Source organism: Sinocyclocheilus grahami, unplaced genomic scaffold (assembly GCF_001515645.1).
Source record: "Sinocyclocheilus grahami isolate Dianchi unplaced genomic scaffold, SAMN03320097.WGS_v1.1 scaffold924.1, whole genome shotgun sequence".
NCBI classification, from domain to species: Eukaryota; Metazoa; Chordata; class Actinopteri; order Cypriniformes; family Cyprinidae; genus Sinocyclocheilus; species Sinocyclocheilus grahami.
In genome coordinates, this window is record NW_015506103.1 from 267,205 (window position 1) to 279,704 (window position 12,500).

At 42.4% G+C, this 12,500-nt stretch overlaps 2 protein-coding genes across 4 annotated transcripts in view; one reads left to right on the forward strand and one right to left on the reverse strand.

Moving 5' to 3' along the window:
- pak5 (p21 protein (Cdc42/Rac)-activated kinase 5) overlaps positions 1-7,960 on the forward strand; it is a 53,602-nt gene extending 45,642 nt beyond the window's left edge. For 2 of the 3 annotated variants that reach the window (XM_016249378.1, XM_016249379.1), the window contains 4 exons: positions 4,774-4,900; positions 5,653-5,778; positions 5,871-6,005; positions 7,020-7,960. In XM_016249378.1, the coding sequence (XP_016104864.1) occupies positions 4,774-4,900; positions 5,653-5,778; positions 5,871-6,005; positions 7,020-7,175 (544 nt within the window). In that variant the 3' untranslated portion in view covers positions 7,176-7,960. The remainder of the gene's footprint in view (positions 1-4,773; positions 4,901-5,652; positions 5,779-5,870; positions 6,006-7,019) is intronic. The other variant, XR_001606211.1, reaches the window with a different exon arrangement.
- Positions 7,961-8,788: 828 nt separating this feature from the next.
- Positions 8,789-12,500, reverse strand: part of lamp5 (lysosomal associated membrane protein family member 5) — a 9,729-nt gene continuing 6,017 nt past the window's right edge. The window contains exon 6 of the mRNA XM_016249386.1: positions 8,789-9,185. Coding sequence (XP_016104872.1) covers positions 9,007-9,185 — 179 coding nt within the window. The 3' untranslated portion in view covers positions 8,789-9,006. The remainder of the gene's footprint in view (positions 9,186-12,500) is intronic.

Genomic DNA, 12,500 nt, shown 5'->3' on the forward strand with positions numbered 1-12,500 from the left:
TATATATATACAGTATATATATATATATATATATATATATATATATATATATATATATATATATATATATATATATATTTAAAGTTTATGAATTCTGTTGTTGTTGCTAAAGTTGTAAATCAAACAAAGATTATTGGAGTGTGTTTTAAAAGAAAATACTGTAATTTTTTTGTGCTTAGAAAATTCAATGTTGCTTGCTGTTTCTTAGTAAATATTATAGAAATTGACTAGCAATTTCTACGCCCATTTTTTTTCAAGCACACGTTTTTGTTTTCGTTTCGAGGGCACGTCTTTCGTCTCTTTTTCACCGTGACCTCGTTAGTGTTTTTCCTAATCACAAATGCATACTCCAGACTTCCGAGTTCTGCATGTGTAAGAATCTGACGGACCCCTAACCCCGTTACCTCCAGTAAACCCTGCTAAGAGCTTGGCCTGAGCCGCTGGGTCACACAAGGACAGCCCAGAATAGGAAAAACAGCCAGAGCCTGCAGCAAACTTAAGAGATTGGCGGAAATCCGCTCGAATGGCAGTGAGACACAGCCTCCGCTGCATTAATGGAGAGCAGCACAGCTTTTCTCCTTCCAAACCTCTGCTCCAGACGCTGAGAAGGATCGGCGTAGCGTAGCAACCGTCGTCAGGCTCCGGCCAGGATTATCCTGCTCAAAAGGCCCGAGTACATACTCGTCATTTAGCAGACGAACAGTGCAGTGTTGACTGAAAAACATCAGGCTTTGTGCATGGAGATACTGATATTGTGCTGTGCTTCGAAGGTGCTTTTATCCTGATTTTACTATGATTTCTCTTCCAAAACAATGTAAAGCGGAGCGACGTCTAGCTTAATAAAACAATCCAATCAGTAGCAACACCATAAGCACATTTATGTACATCTTTAAAACCGTATCGGCTAGAATCAGTGTAATTTTATATTATTTATTTACAGTTATAGTTTAATTACTAATGGGCTTTTATTTTCATTTTTATTATTTTTTAAGCTTTTGTCTTTTTTATTAGTTTTAGTTTTAGTTATTATTTCTTTCAGATGCAAGCCAGTGAACAATATTTGGTATTATTTATATACTATTACTGTTATATACTTATAGTTTTTATTAAAGATTATTAAGTTGCTTTAGTTTTTTTTATTTACAGTTTTTATTTTTATTTTAGTTTAATTTTTAGTAGTTTTCTATGTGCTTTTGACGTTTTTTTATGATAATTTTTATTTTAAAACATTACTGTTTAGGTGTAATTTACCTTTATTTCAGTTTTTATTTATTTACAGTTTTCAATTGTAATGCTTCAACTTGAATTTATTTCAGTTAGTTTGCCATTGAATCTGTTGGAGTCAGATGGAGTCTGATGGAGTCAGAGTGAAGTCTGATGGAGTCAGGTTGAATCTGTTGGAGTCTGATGGATTTGAATGGAGTCAGGTTGCGTCAGATGGAGTCAGGTTGAATCTGATGGAGTCAGGTTGCGTCAGATGGAGTCTGATGGAGTCAGGTTGAATCTGTTGGAGTCTGATGGATTCGAATGGAGTCAGGTTGCGTCAGATGGAGTCTGATGGAGTCAGAGTGAAGTCTGATGGAGTCAGTTGGAGTCTGATGGAGTCAGTTGGAGTTGATGGATTCAGTTGGAGTCAGATGGAGTCTGATGAAGTCAGGTTGCGTCAGATGGATTCAGTTGGAGTCAGATGGAGTCTGATTAAGTCAGGTTGCGTCAGATGGAGTCAGTTGGAGTCTGATGGATTCAGATGGAGTCAGATAGAGATGGTTGGAGTCAGTTTGAGTTGGATAAAGTCAGGTGAAGTCTGATGGCGTCAGATGGAGTCAGATGGAGTCAGTTGGAGTCGGTTAGAGTCAAATGGAGCCAGGTGAAGTCAGATGGAACCTGGTGGAGTCTGATGGAGTCAGTTTGAGTTGGATGGAGTCAGGTGAAGTCTGATGGCGTCAGATGGAGTCAGATGGAGTCAGTTGGAGTCGGTTAGAGTCAAATGGAGCCAGGTGAAGTCAGATGGAACCTGGTGGAGTCTGATGGAGTCAGTTTGAGTTGGATGGAGTCAGGTGAAGTCTGATGGCGTCAGATGGAGTCAGATGGAGTCAGTTGGAGTCGGTTAGAGTCAAATGGAGCCAGGTGAAGTCAGATGGAACCTGGTGGAGTCTGATGGAGTCAGTTTGAGTTGGATGGAGTCAGGTGAAGTCTGATGGCGTCAGATGGAGTCAGATGGAGTCAGATGGAGCCTGGGGGGGTCAGATGGAGCCTGGGGGGGTCAGATGGAGCCTGGGGGGGTCAGATGGAGCCTGGGGGGGTCAGATGGAGCCTGGGGGGGTCAGATGGAGCCTGGGGGGGTCAGATGGAGCCTGGGGGGGTCAGATGGAGCCTGGGGGGGTCAGATGGAGCCTGGGGGGGTCAGATGGAGCCTGGGGGGGTCAGATGGAGCCTGGGGGGGTCAGATGGAGCCTGGGGGGGTCAGATGGAGCCTGGGGGGGTCAGATGGAGCCTGGGGGGGTCAGATGGAGCCTGGGGGGGTCAGATGGAGCCTGGGGGGGTCAGATGGAGCCTGGTGGAGTCTGATGGAGTCGGTTTGAGATGGATGGAGTCAGATTGATTCGGATGGAGTCAGTTGGAGTCGGTTAGAGTCAAATGGAGCCAGGTGAAGTCAGATGGAGCCTGGTGGAGTCAGATGGAGCCTGGTGGAGTCAGATGGAGCCTGGTGGAGTCTGATGGAGTCAGATGGAGTCAGGTGAAGTCGGATGGAGTCAGGTGAAGTCGGATGGAGTCAGTTGAAGTCTGATGGAGTCAGTTGGAGTCAGATGAAGTTGGTTAGAGTCAGATAGAGTCATTTTGAGTCTGATGGAGTCGGTTTGAGATGGATGGAGTCAGATTGATTCGGATGGAGTCAGTTGGAGTCAGATGGCGTCAGGTTGAGTTGGATGGAGTCAGTTGGAGTTGGAGTCGGATGGTGTCAGGTTGAGTCTGATGGGAGTCAGAGTGAAGTCCGATGGAGACAGTTGGAGTCGGATAGAGTTGGTTAGAGTCAAATGGAGTCTGGTGGAGGCTGATGGAGTCAGTTGAAGTGGGATGGAGTCAGGTTGATTCTGATGGAGTCAGAGTGAAGTCTGATGGAGTCCGGTGGAGTTGGATGGAGTAGAATGGGGTCACATGGAGCAGTTGATGATGGTCTGAGTGCACAGGATCAGTGTTCTTCAGTGCTGTTGTTCGTCTCTCATGTGCTGTGGTCTGATGTTGGTGTCGCTGGGTTCCTGCCAGAGCAAATGCTGATCCGTGCCAGAGCGTGTTCCTGTGTGTGGGCCGTTCAAAGAGCGCAGTGCTTTCAATTAACAGCACATTGTAATGAGGCCCTTGATAGATTAGCAGCACACTGAGCTGTTTGTGTTTGTATTAATGCAGAATCTGGAGGTGTTTGAGGCTGATCAGAGTCTGACACGACTTAAGAATTCACTTATTAAACTGATAGCTGAGAGTGAGCGCTGTGATGGGATGATTGTGTTTAAACACACGTTTATATTCAGATACAGTTACAGTGATGAACTACAAGATGCAAGAACTGTTGACGTGTGTGTTTTTATTTGTTAGATTAACCCGTTTATTGAACATTAATGTATTTTATAAAACAGTCCAGGCTGATTTGACCGTGGTAAAGGGGCTTTTACAGCAGCTTATTAGCGTGTATATATATATATATATATATGTGTGTGTGTGTGTGTGTGTGTGTGTGTGTAATCCTACTTATCGTTATTTTGTTCATTATTACTTATTTGACTTTACAGTACAGTCCCATTAGTAATGCATTAACTAACTTTAACAATGAGCAGTGCATTTGTTATAGTATTTAACACTAATTAATCTTTCTTAAAATTACTTAGCAATCTTTTTTTCCACTTTTTTTAACTATTATTTATTTATATTTGATCTAAGTCTGTGTGAGTAGGTTTTGTATGGGACTGCAGTATTCTGTATGTTACTCTATGTGAAGAATGAAGTAGTGAATGAGTTTTTGGAGACAGAAGTGTCCTTCATGGATCTGCTCATGAGGCCTCGTTCGTCAGAGTAATTACAAACACGTCCCGTTTGCGCATTACGCTGCATTAGTGTTGAGGAGGAGCGGGAGGAGGCACAGACACATGGCAGCATGTTCCCCTCCAGTGCAGCCGCAGCCGCAGGCGAGACAGATGAGAGCGCGGTGGACAGCTGGGCCTCACGCTCACGCTCCGCTGATGGAGTCACGACTCACCCACGAGCCTTTGTTCTGCTGCGTGTTTGAGACGCAGTGCTAATGACACTAGCGCTTCTGTGTGTGTGTGTGAGAGAGTGTGTGTGTGTGTGTGTGTGTGTGTCGGCATGTGTGTGTAGGTGGACAGGGGTCAGGTTAGTTGCTCAGTGCCGCTGCTGAACCTGAATCTGTGATAATAGATGCTTCTGGTTTAGAGCAGCTGAAATGACACTGGTGTATATTCACACAGTGACAGTTTCAATCAGAATTCAGTCATCAGTGCTGTTCACCGTCATCACTGCATGATGAAACTGCCCAGAACACCCTAGCAACTGCATAGCAACTCCTTAGCAACCACCCAGAACACCCTAGCAACTGCATAGCAACTCCTTAGCAACCACCCAGGACACCCTAGCAACTGCATAGCAACTCCTTAGCAACCACCCAGGACACCCTAGCAACCATGTTAGTCTCAAGAGAAACCATTCTCCTCTCATTTGCACTCATTGTTGAGGAGATCTGATGTTTGTGTGTTTTGTTGACAGGATGAATGAGGAGCAGATCGCCACCGTCTGTCTGTCGGTGTTGAAGGCGCTGTCGTACCTGCACACGCAGGGCGTCATACACCGAGACATCAAGAGCGACTCCATCCTGCTCACCAGCGACGGACGGGTGCGTAACCTCAACAATACAATACAGTACAATACAGTATAATATAATAATGTAAATTTTTTTTATATTAAATGAAATTTAAATAAATTAAATAATTTATGTTTATGTGAATAATTTAATTAAGTACAAATAATGTGATTTAAAATATGTATATAATATAAATATAAATAATTTATATTATTTATATTTTATTTTACTATTATTTATATTGTATTTATATATTAATTATTCAATTCAATTTAATTTAAATTTGATTCATATTAAATTTAATTAAATAATTTAATTTTATACATATAATATAAAATATAAATTATTTAAATTAATAGAAATTATATAATATTAAAACTATTATATAAAATTATTATATATAAAGTTTTTATGTAATTTATAATTTCAATAATATAATGCTAATGATGATGATATTACATAATATAATAAAATAAAAATAATTCAATAGAATAGAATAGAAGATATAATTCTCTTGTGTTTAATCGTTGCGACTGAACATATAGCACACCGCACACAGTTGTGTGATTTACTGTATGGTACTGAATGGTTACACACATAAGTGTGTTTATTGTGAGGGCAGAAAAGTGATCATGTAGTAATTAGCAACTTCACTAGTTCCAAGTAATTAAATCGTGTCTCCCACCTTGTAATTAGCTGGGAGAACATGACAAATGAAGGGGCGATTAGCGGCTAATCAGCTTTGCGTTGTACTGTACGTGACGCTCTGGTGTCTCTGTGCTCAGATCAAGCTCTCGGATTTCGGCTTCTGCGCTCAAGTGTCTAAAGAGGTTCCCAAGAGGAAGTCTCTGGTGGGAACGCCGTACTGGATGGCACCGGAGGTCATCTCCAGACTGCCCTACGGCACTGAGGTACGGCGGACGCTCTGGTTAATGACGGGTGACCCGTGTGCTGCATGATGGGTAACTAGTCACCCGCTGGGTCTGCTGTGGTGTGTCTGCAGGTGGACATCTGGTCTCTGGGCATCATGGTGATTGAGATGGTGGACGGAGAGCCGCCGTACTTCAACGAGCCGCCGCTGCAGGCCATGAGACGGATACGAGACAACCTGCCGCCGCGACTCAAGGAGTCTCACAAGGTGAGCAGCTGTGATTCTGTTGGTCAGAGCCGCGGTCACATGATCACAGTCACGCGTGTTGATTTACAGCGACGCTCTGAAACTCCTTTATTACTGAAACACCCAAACCCAACGAAAACTCAAACAGAAACTTTATTTGATAATCAATTAATTAATCAAATTTATTTGACAACATACAAATAAAAACTGCTGTACATAAACATTCAAATTGCTCATAAAGCAATTTTTATATCAGCCTTTTAATGATATAATTATGTTTCTACTAGGGCGGTCAAATTATTAAAAATGTTATTCTAATTAATTACATGATGTGCCAATTAATTAATTGCACATCAGTTTTTTTTGGCTGAGAAATTACCGCCAAAAATATAATGTATTAAATGAGAAAAGCATTTAATAGACATTACAAAAAAATTGCTTTAGAAAGAAATATTTTGATTCAGCATTGCATAAATAATGATAATAATGAAGCAAGACACCGTTTTTATGCATGAGTGACTGAATCATTGACTCACTCGATTCGTTCGAAACTTCTGATTCATTTAATAACGAAGCAAGACACCGTTTTTATGAATGAGTGACTGAATCATTGACTCACTCGATTCGTTCGAAACTTCTGATTCATTTAATAACGAAGCAAGACACCGTTTTTATGAATGAGTGACTGAATCATTGACTCACTCGATTCGTTCGAAACTTCTGATTCATTTAATAACGAAGCAAGACACCGTTTTTATGAATGAGTGACTGAATCATTGACTCACTCGATTCGTTCGAAACTTCTGATTCATTTAATAACGAAGCAAGACACCGTTTTTATGCATGAGTGACTGAATCATTGACTCGCTCTATTCGTTCAAAACTTCTGATTCATTTAATAACGAAGCATGTCTATAAAAAGAGATATATATATGTTATGCATATGGATCACTGTGTCATGTGACGTGAGGCGTGTGTTGAGTCAGCTGAAGCTCCACTGACTGGCCGTCTGTTCTGCTGTGTGTTTGGGTGCAGGTGTCGTCGGTTCTGCAGGTGTTTCTGGAGCTGATGCTGGTGCGAGAGCTGTCTCAGCGTGCGTCGGCGCTGGAGCTGCTGCAGCACTCGTTCCTGAAGCTGTCGGGCCCACCGTCCTGCATCGTTCCTCTGATGCGCCACTACCGCCACCGCTGAGAGCCGCGCGTTTAGACTGCAGTCATTCAGAGCGGATCGGCTCGGCGGCCCCCGGGCGTCTGACGCCCTGCGCTTCGGTCCGGTCCCGCGCCGATCACACGTCCCTCTCACGCTCGTCTTCTCACGCTAACTATGAAGATGTATTTTAGAGCAATTGTAAGTTTTACTTGTACAGTTTTGATAAACGGCAGTATTTTTGTTGTGACGTCACCATGCTGAAATGGGCAGTATTACCTAGAACTGAGAGTTTCTGCAAAATAATAACTAATAATAATAAACTTTCCTACTGTTTATATTTAATTTTTTTGAAGATGGTCATAAACTGGCTGTTGCAGACAGATGAACCTGAATATATTTATTTATTCTATGTTTGTAGGTCGTGTCCGCTCACGCCAGAGTTTTCTACGCTCGGTTTCGTTCTGGTTTTCAGTAGTGTGGCCTTCACGCTCATTCTCACCCGATCTCTAGCAATATGAAGCTGTTGGACACAGTCCTCACGCGTGTTTTCTCGTGCCGTCTCACCCGTGTCTCATGGCTCACTGTGATCTGGAAATACGTGTTTCTGTAGGACTCTTCAGCTCCGCTGTCTGTGCAGTGATCCTGCATGTGTCACTAAGAGCTGCTTTCAATAAAACACAGATGCGTCACACGCCGTCCTGTGTTCATTCGTCTCATGAGCAGGTTTTGAGTTCTAGACGCTTATATGAAGATGCTTTTCTGGAAGGAGTTCTGCTTCATTTTGAAATGAGCGAATGAACTACAATCCCATGATGCATTGTAAATGAGGTCAGCTGACAGTCTCATCAAGGTGTGGGGAGAGCTAGAGATGTTTTGCACGCTAAACAGCTTTCAGTGGCTGGATAGAAACATACTTTTAAGCAAAAAAAGAATCTTTTGGTTCTCAAATATTAAGAACATTTTAATACAATAAAACTGAGCAGCTCATGATCATTTTTTAAGTTACAGGTGTGAGATTTAATGTTCATTTAATGACATTAAACGTATGCAAATGTACTTAAATCATTTGATTAATGTGACAAGAAAACGAAACAAAAACTTGTTCAAGACTATACATTTTTCTTTAGATGTATATGTTCAAACATAAAAATAATAAACAATACTAGTTTTTTTTTTGTTTGTTTTTTACATGTGGCCAGGGTTATTATAACTAAAACTAAAACCATAAAAGAAATGTGTTGCTTAAACTTTCACTGAAAATTAAAATAAAAAAAATCAACCTTTTCATTTGATTTAATTTGATGTACTAAAATAACTAAAACTGAAAAAAAATCATGGCAACAAAACAAAATGACAAAAACTTTAACACTGTAATGAAAAAAAATATCTAAATATTAACAAAAATTATAATAGCGTAACTGAATACTTCAGTTGTCTAGAATAAAAGATTAAGAACATTTTCAAGTATTCTATTAATAAAACTATTCCTAACTTTGTAAGAAAATACCAATGCAGAATTGAATGAATCAGCTTAGCGGAATCAAATTTATGTCAAAGTTTACAGTAAAGATGCTTCCATACGGTTTTTGAGAGCATGACATAATCTCCTGTCAGTCTTACTGCCGTCTCTGCTTCTGCTGGATTCTCCGTATCTCACAATTCTGGCTTTTTTCCGCACAATTTCGAGTTTATATCTCACAAAACAAGAGTTTTAGCAATTCTGGAAAGAAAGTCGCAATTACCTTTTTACATTCGTTTAATTCTATGGTGGAAACGGGCTTCCATACATTTGACACAGAAACCAGAAAGAAAAGCGGCGTTCTAATGACGTGCGTTGAGACATTTGGACCGACGTCACGTCCGGTAGAGAGCTTCACATGTTCTTGTAGAGCGAGCGGTCGCGAGGAAGCTGCGGCTGCTGCGCGGCGCTCAGTTTGAGGTGGAAGTGATAAACGGAGACGGTGATGACGATGATGAGACCCAGGATGAGACCCAACACCAGCGGCAGCATCTGCTCCAGCTGCTCCCGCTGGTCCGTGATGCATTTAAACGCTGCAGGAGGAGAGAAGCGCTGGTCATTCACACTCCACATCAACACATACAGCCTAAAACAACATTAGAGAGGTTTTCGGTTTTGTCGTTGACGTCACTGAGAATCAGTGGTGTGTGTTTGTGGAGTTGTGAACGTGTCTAGAGTCTCTTCTACAAGAGTCTGATCTGTGCAAACAGGAACATCTTCATCTGCTGACAGATCCTCATAACCCTTCACACTCAGTTCAACTCCTGCTGGAATTCTAAAATGCTTGAAATACTGGTTAACCAACTTATTCAAATTTGGTGAATATTTCTCATTCAGGGTCATGGATGCATGTGCAGTGTTCCGACACGTGCAAAATTTGTTGCAACTTTTGAGTTTTCATGCAATTTGCCAAAAATCAAAAAAAATCTTAAGAACTTTTATTGTAGCTTGTCGAACGTATTAAATGTCAGACTCAGTTGAGACTCGTCTTGAGAATCACTGTTAGTTTGTCAACGGTTGTTTATTTGGATCTGAAACACTAGACTATCAGTGAGAACCCCTCAGTCGGGTTAGATAAGAGATAACAGAAGTACAAACAGCAATAAACACAACGAGCACAAATAATATCAGATCACTGTTATTTGTTGCTTGTAGTTATTTGCACCTGTGAGACAAAAACATAATATATTCTATCTGAACAACTAATTTGGTGTCAAATTGACCCCTAATACAATCAAATAGAATCATTACATTTCTCACACATTTGATATTTTGTCAGTCTCTGACCAGCTGCAGTAGAAGTTTGCTGTTTTTACACGAATCTCTGCTCTGTGGGGTTTTGTCAGTCTGACCCCAAACACTCAACACATCGACGCAGACTGAAGCGCTGGTTTTGCTCGTGTGAGACTGCGCTGAAGGAAACCAGCACTATACACACACTCGTCCCGCGGGTCACTGATGGGTCAGCGCTACTAACCCACCGCGGCTCGTTTCAGCACTAAATCACAGTTACATTCGCCATTAAGATGAAGATGATTTTTAGTCATTAACCCTGTGCGTCTTTAGGGACATTTTTGTCTTTTAATTAATTTTTTTAATCATTTTGGCTGTGTTAATGCAAACAATGTGTATTTTTATTGGCGTTTTAATATTTCACCCTCATTTCCTTTCATAAATCTATTTTACAGTAGGTACAAAAATATCAGAGATGAAACTGTCCCCGTTAAAACAGCAATATTTAACCCCAGTGCCATTAAACATAAACTCATGCATTCTTTGTTAACCGGCTTTCATTCTGTTGGCAAGGCTACAAAATTGTAGCTAGTTTTAAAAGATGTACGATGTTTTACTATTTTGGCACAATTTTCTGAGGTTTTGTCTTTGGAGCAAATACTCGCTTTGCTCCTGTTTTCTGCTTCTGCTGGAGAACAGCCAACGGAACTGAATGTTGTGTAATTGTGCGTGTGGTGTCGATATCAGAGCATGTGTGTGTGAGTGAGAGAGAGTGTGTGAGTGTGTGTGTGTGTGTGAGAGAGAGAGAGAGAGAGAGAGAGAGAGAGAGAGAGAGAGAGAGAGAGAGAGAGAGAGAGAGAGAGAGAGAGAGAGAGAGAGAGAGAGAGAGAGAGAGAGAGAGAGAGAGAGAGAGAGAGAGAGAGAGAGAGAGAGAGAGAGAGAGAGAGAGAGAGAGAGAGAGAGAGAGAGAGAGAGAGAGAGAGAGAGAGAGAGAGAGAGAGAGAGAGAGAGAGAGAGAGAGAGAGAGAGAGAGAGAGAGAGAGAGAGAGAGAGAGAGAGAGAGAGAGAGAGAGAGAGAGAGAGAGAGAGAGAGAGAGAGAGAGAGAGAGAGAGAGAGAGAGAGAGAGAGAGAGAGAGAGAGAGAGAGAGAGAGAGAGAGAGAGAGAGAGAGAGAGAGAGAGAGAGAGAGAGAGAGAGAGAGAGAGAGAGAGAGAGAGAGAGAGAGAGAGAGAGAGAGAGAGAGAGAGAGAGAGAGAGAGAGAGAGAGAGAGAGAGAGAGAGAGAGAGAGAGAGAGAGAGAGAGAGAGAGAGAGAGAGAGAGAGAGAGAGAGAGAGAGAGAGAGAGAGAGAGAGAGAGAGAGAGAGAGAGAGAGAGAGAGAGAGAGAGAGAGAGAGAGAGAGAGAGAGAGAGAGAGAGAGAGAGAGAGAGAGAGAGAGAGAGAGAGAGAGAGAGAGAGAGAGAGAGAGAGAGAGAGAGAGAGAGAGAGAGAGAGAGAGAGAGAGAGAGAGAGAGAGAGAGAGAGAGAGAGAGAGAGAGAGAGAGAGAGAGAGAGAGAGAGAGAGAGAGAGAGAGAGAGAGAGAGAGAGAGAGAGAGAGAGAGAGAGAGAGAGAGAGAGAGAGAGAGAGAGAGAGAGAGAGAGAGAGAGAGAGAGAGAGAGAGAGAGAGAGAGAGAGAGAGAGAGAGAGAGAGAGAGAGAGAGAGAGAGAGAGAGAGAGAGAGAGAGAGAGAGAGAGAGAGAGAGAGAGAGAGAGAGAGAGAGAGAGAGAGAGAGAGAGAGAGAGAGAGAGAGAGAGAGAGAGAGAGAGAGAGAGAGAGAGAGAGAGAGAGAGAGAGAGAGAGAGAGAGAGAGAGAGAGAGAGAGAGAGAGAGAGAGAGAGAGAGAGAGAGAGAGAGAGAGAGAGAGAGAGAGAGAGAGAGAGAGAGAGAGAGAGAGAGAGAGAGAGAGAGAGAGAGAGAGAGAGAGAGAGAGAGAGAGAGAGAGAGAGAGAGAGAGAGAGAGAGAGAGAGAGAGAGAGAGAGAGAGAGAGAGAGAGAGAGAGAGAGAGAGAGAGAGAGAGAGAGAGAGAGAGAGAGAGAGAGAGAGAGAGAGAGAGAGAGAGAGAGAGAGAGAGAGAGAGAGAGAGAGAGAGAGAGAGAGAGAGAGAGAGAGAGAGAGAGAGAGAGAGAGAGAGAGAGAGAGAGAGAGAGAGAGAGAGAGAGAGAGAGAGAGAGAGAGAGAGAGAGAGAGAGAGAGAGAGAGAGAGAGAGAGAGAGAGAGAGAGAGAGAGAGAGAGAGAGAGAGAGAGAGAGAGAGAGAGAGAGAGAGAGAGAGAGAGAGAGAGAGAGAGAGAGAGAGAGAGAGAGAGAGAGAGAGAGAGAGAGAGAGAGAGAGAGAGAGAGAGAGAGAGAGAGAGAGAGAGAGAGAGAGAGAGAGAGAGAGAGAGAGAGAGAGAGAGAGAGAGAGAGAGAGAGAGAGAGAGAGAGAGAGAGAGAGAGAGAGAGAGAGAGAGAGAGAGAGAGAGAGAGAGAGAGAGAGAGAGAGAGAGAGAGAGAGAGAGAGAGAGAGAGAGAGAGAGAGAGAGAGAGAGAGAGAGAGAGAGAGAGAGAGAGAGAGAGAGAGAGAGAGAGAGAGAG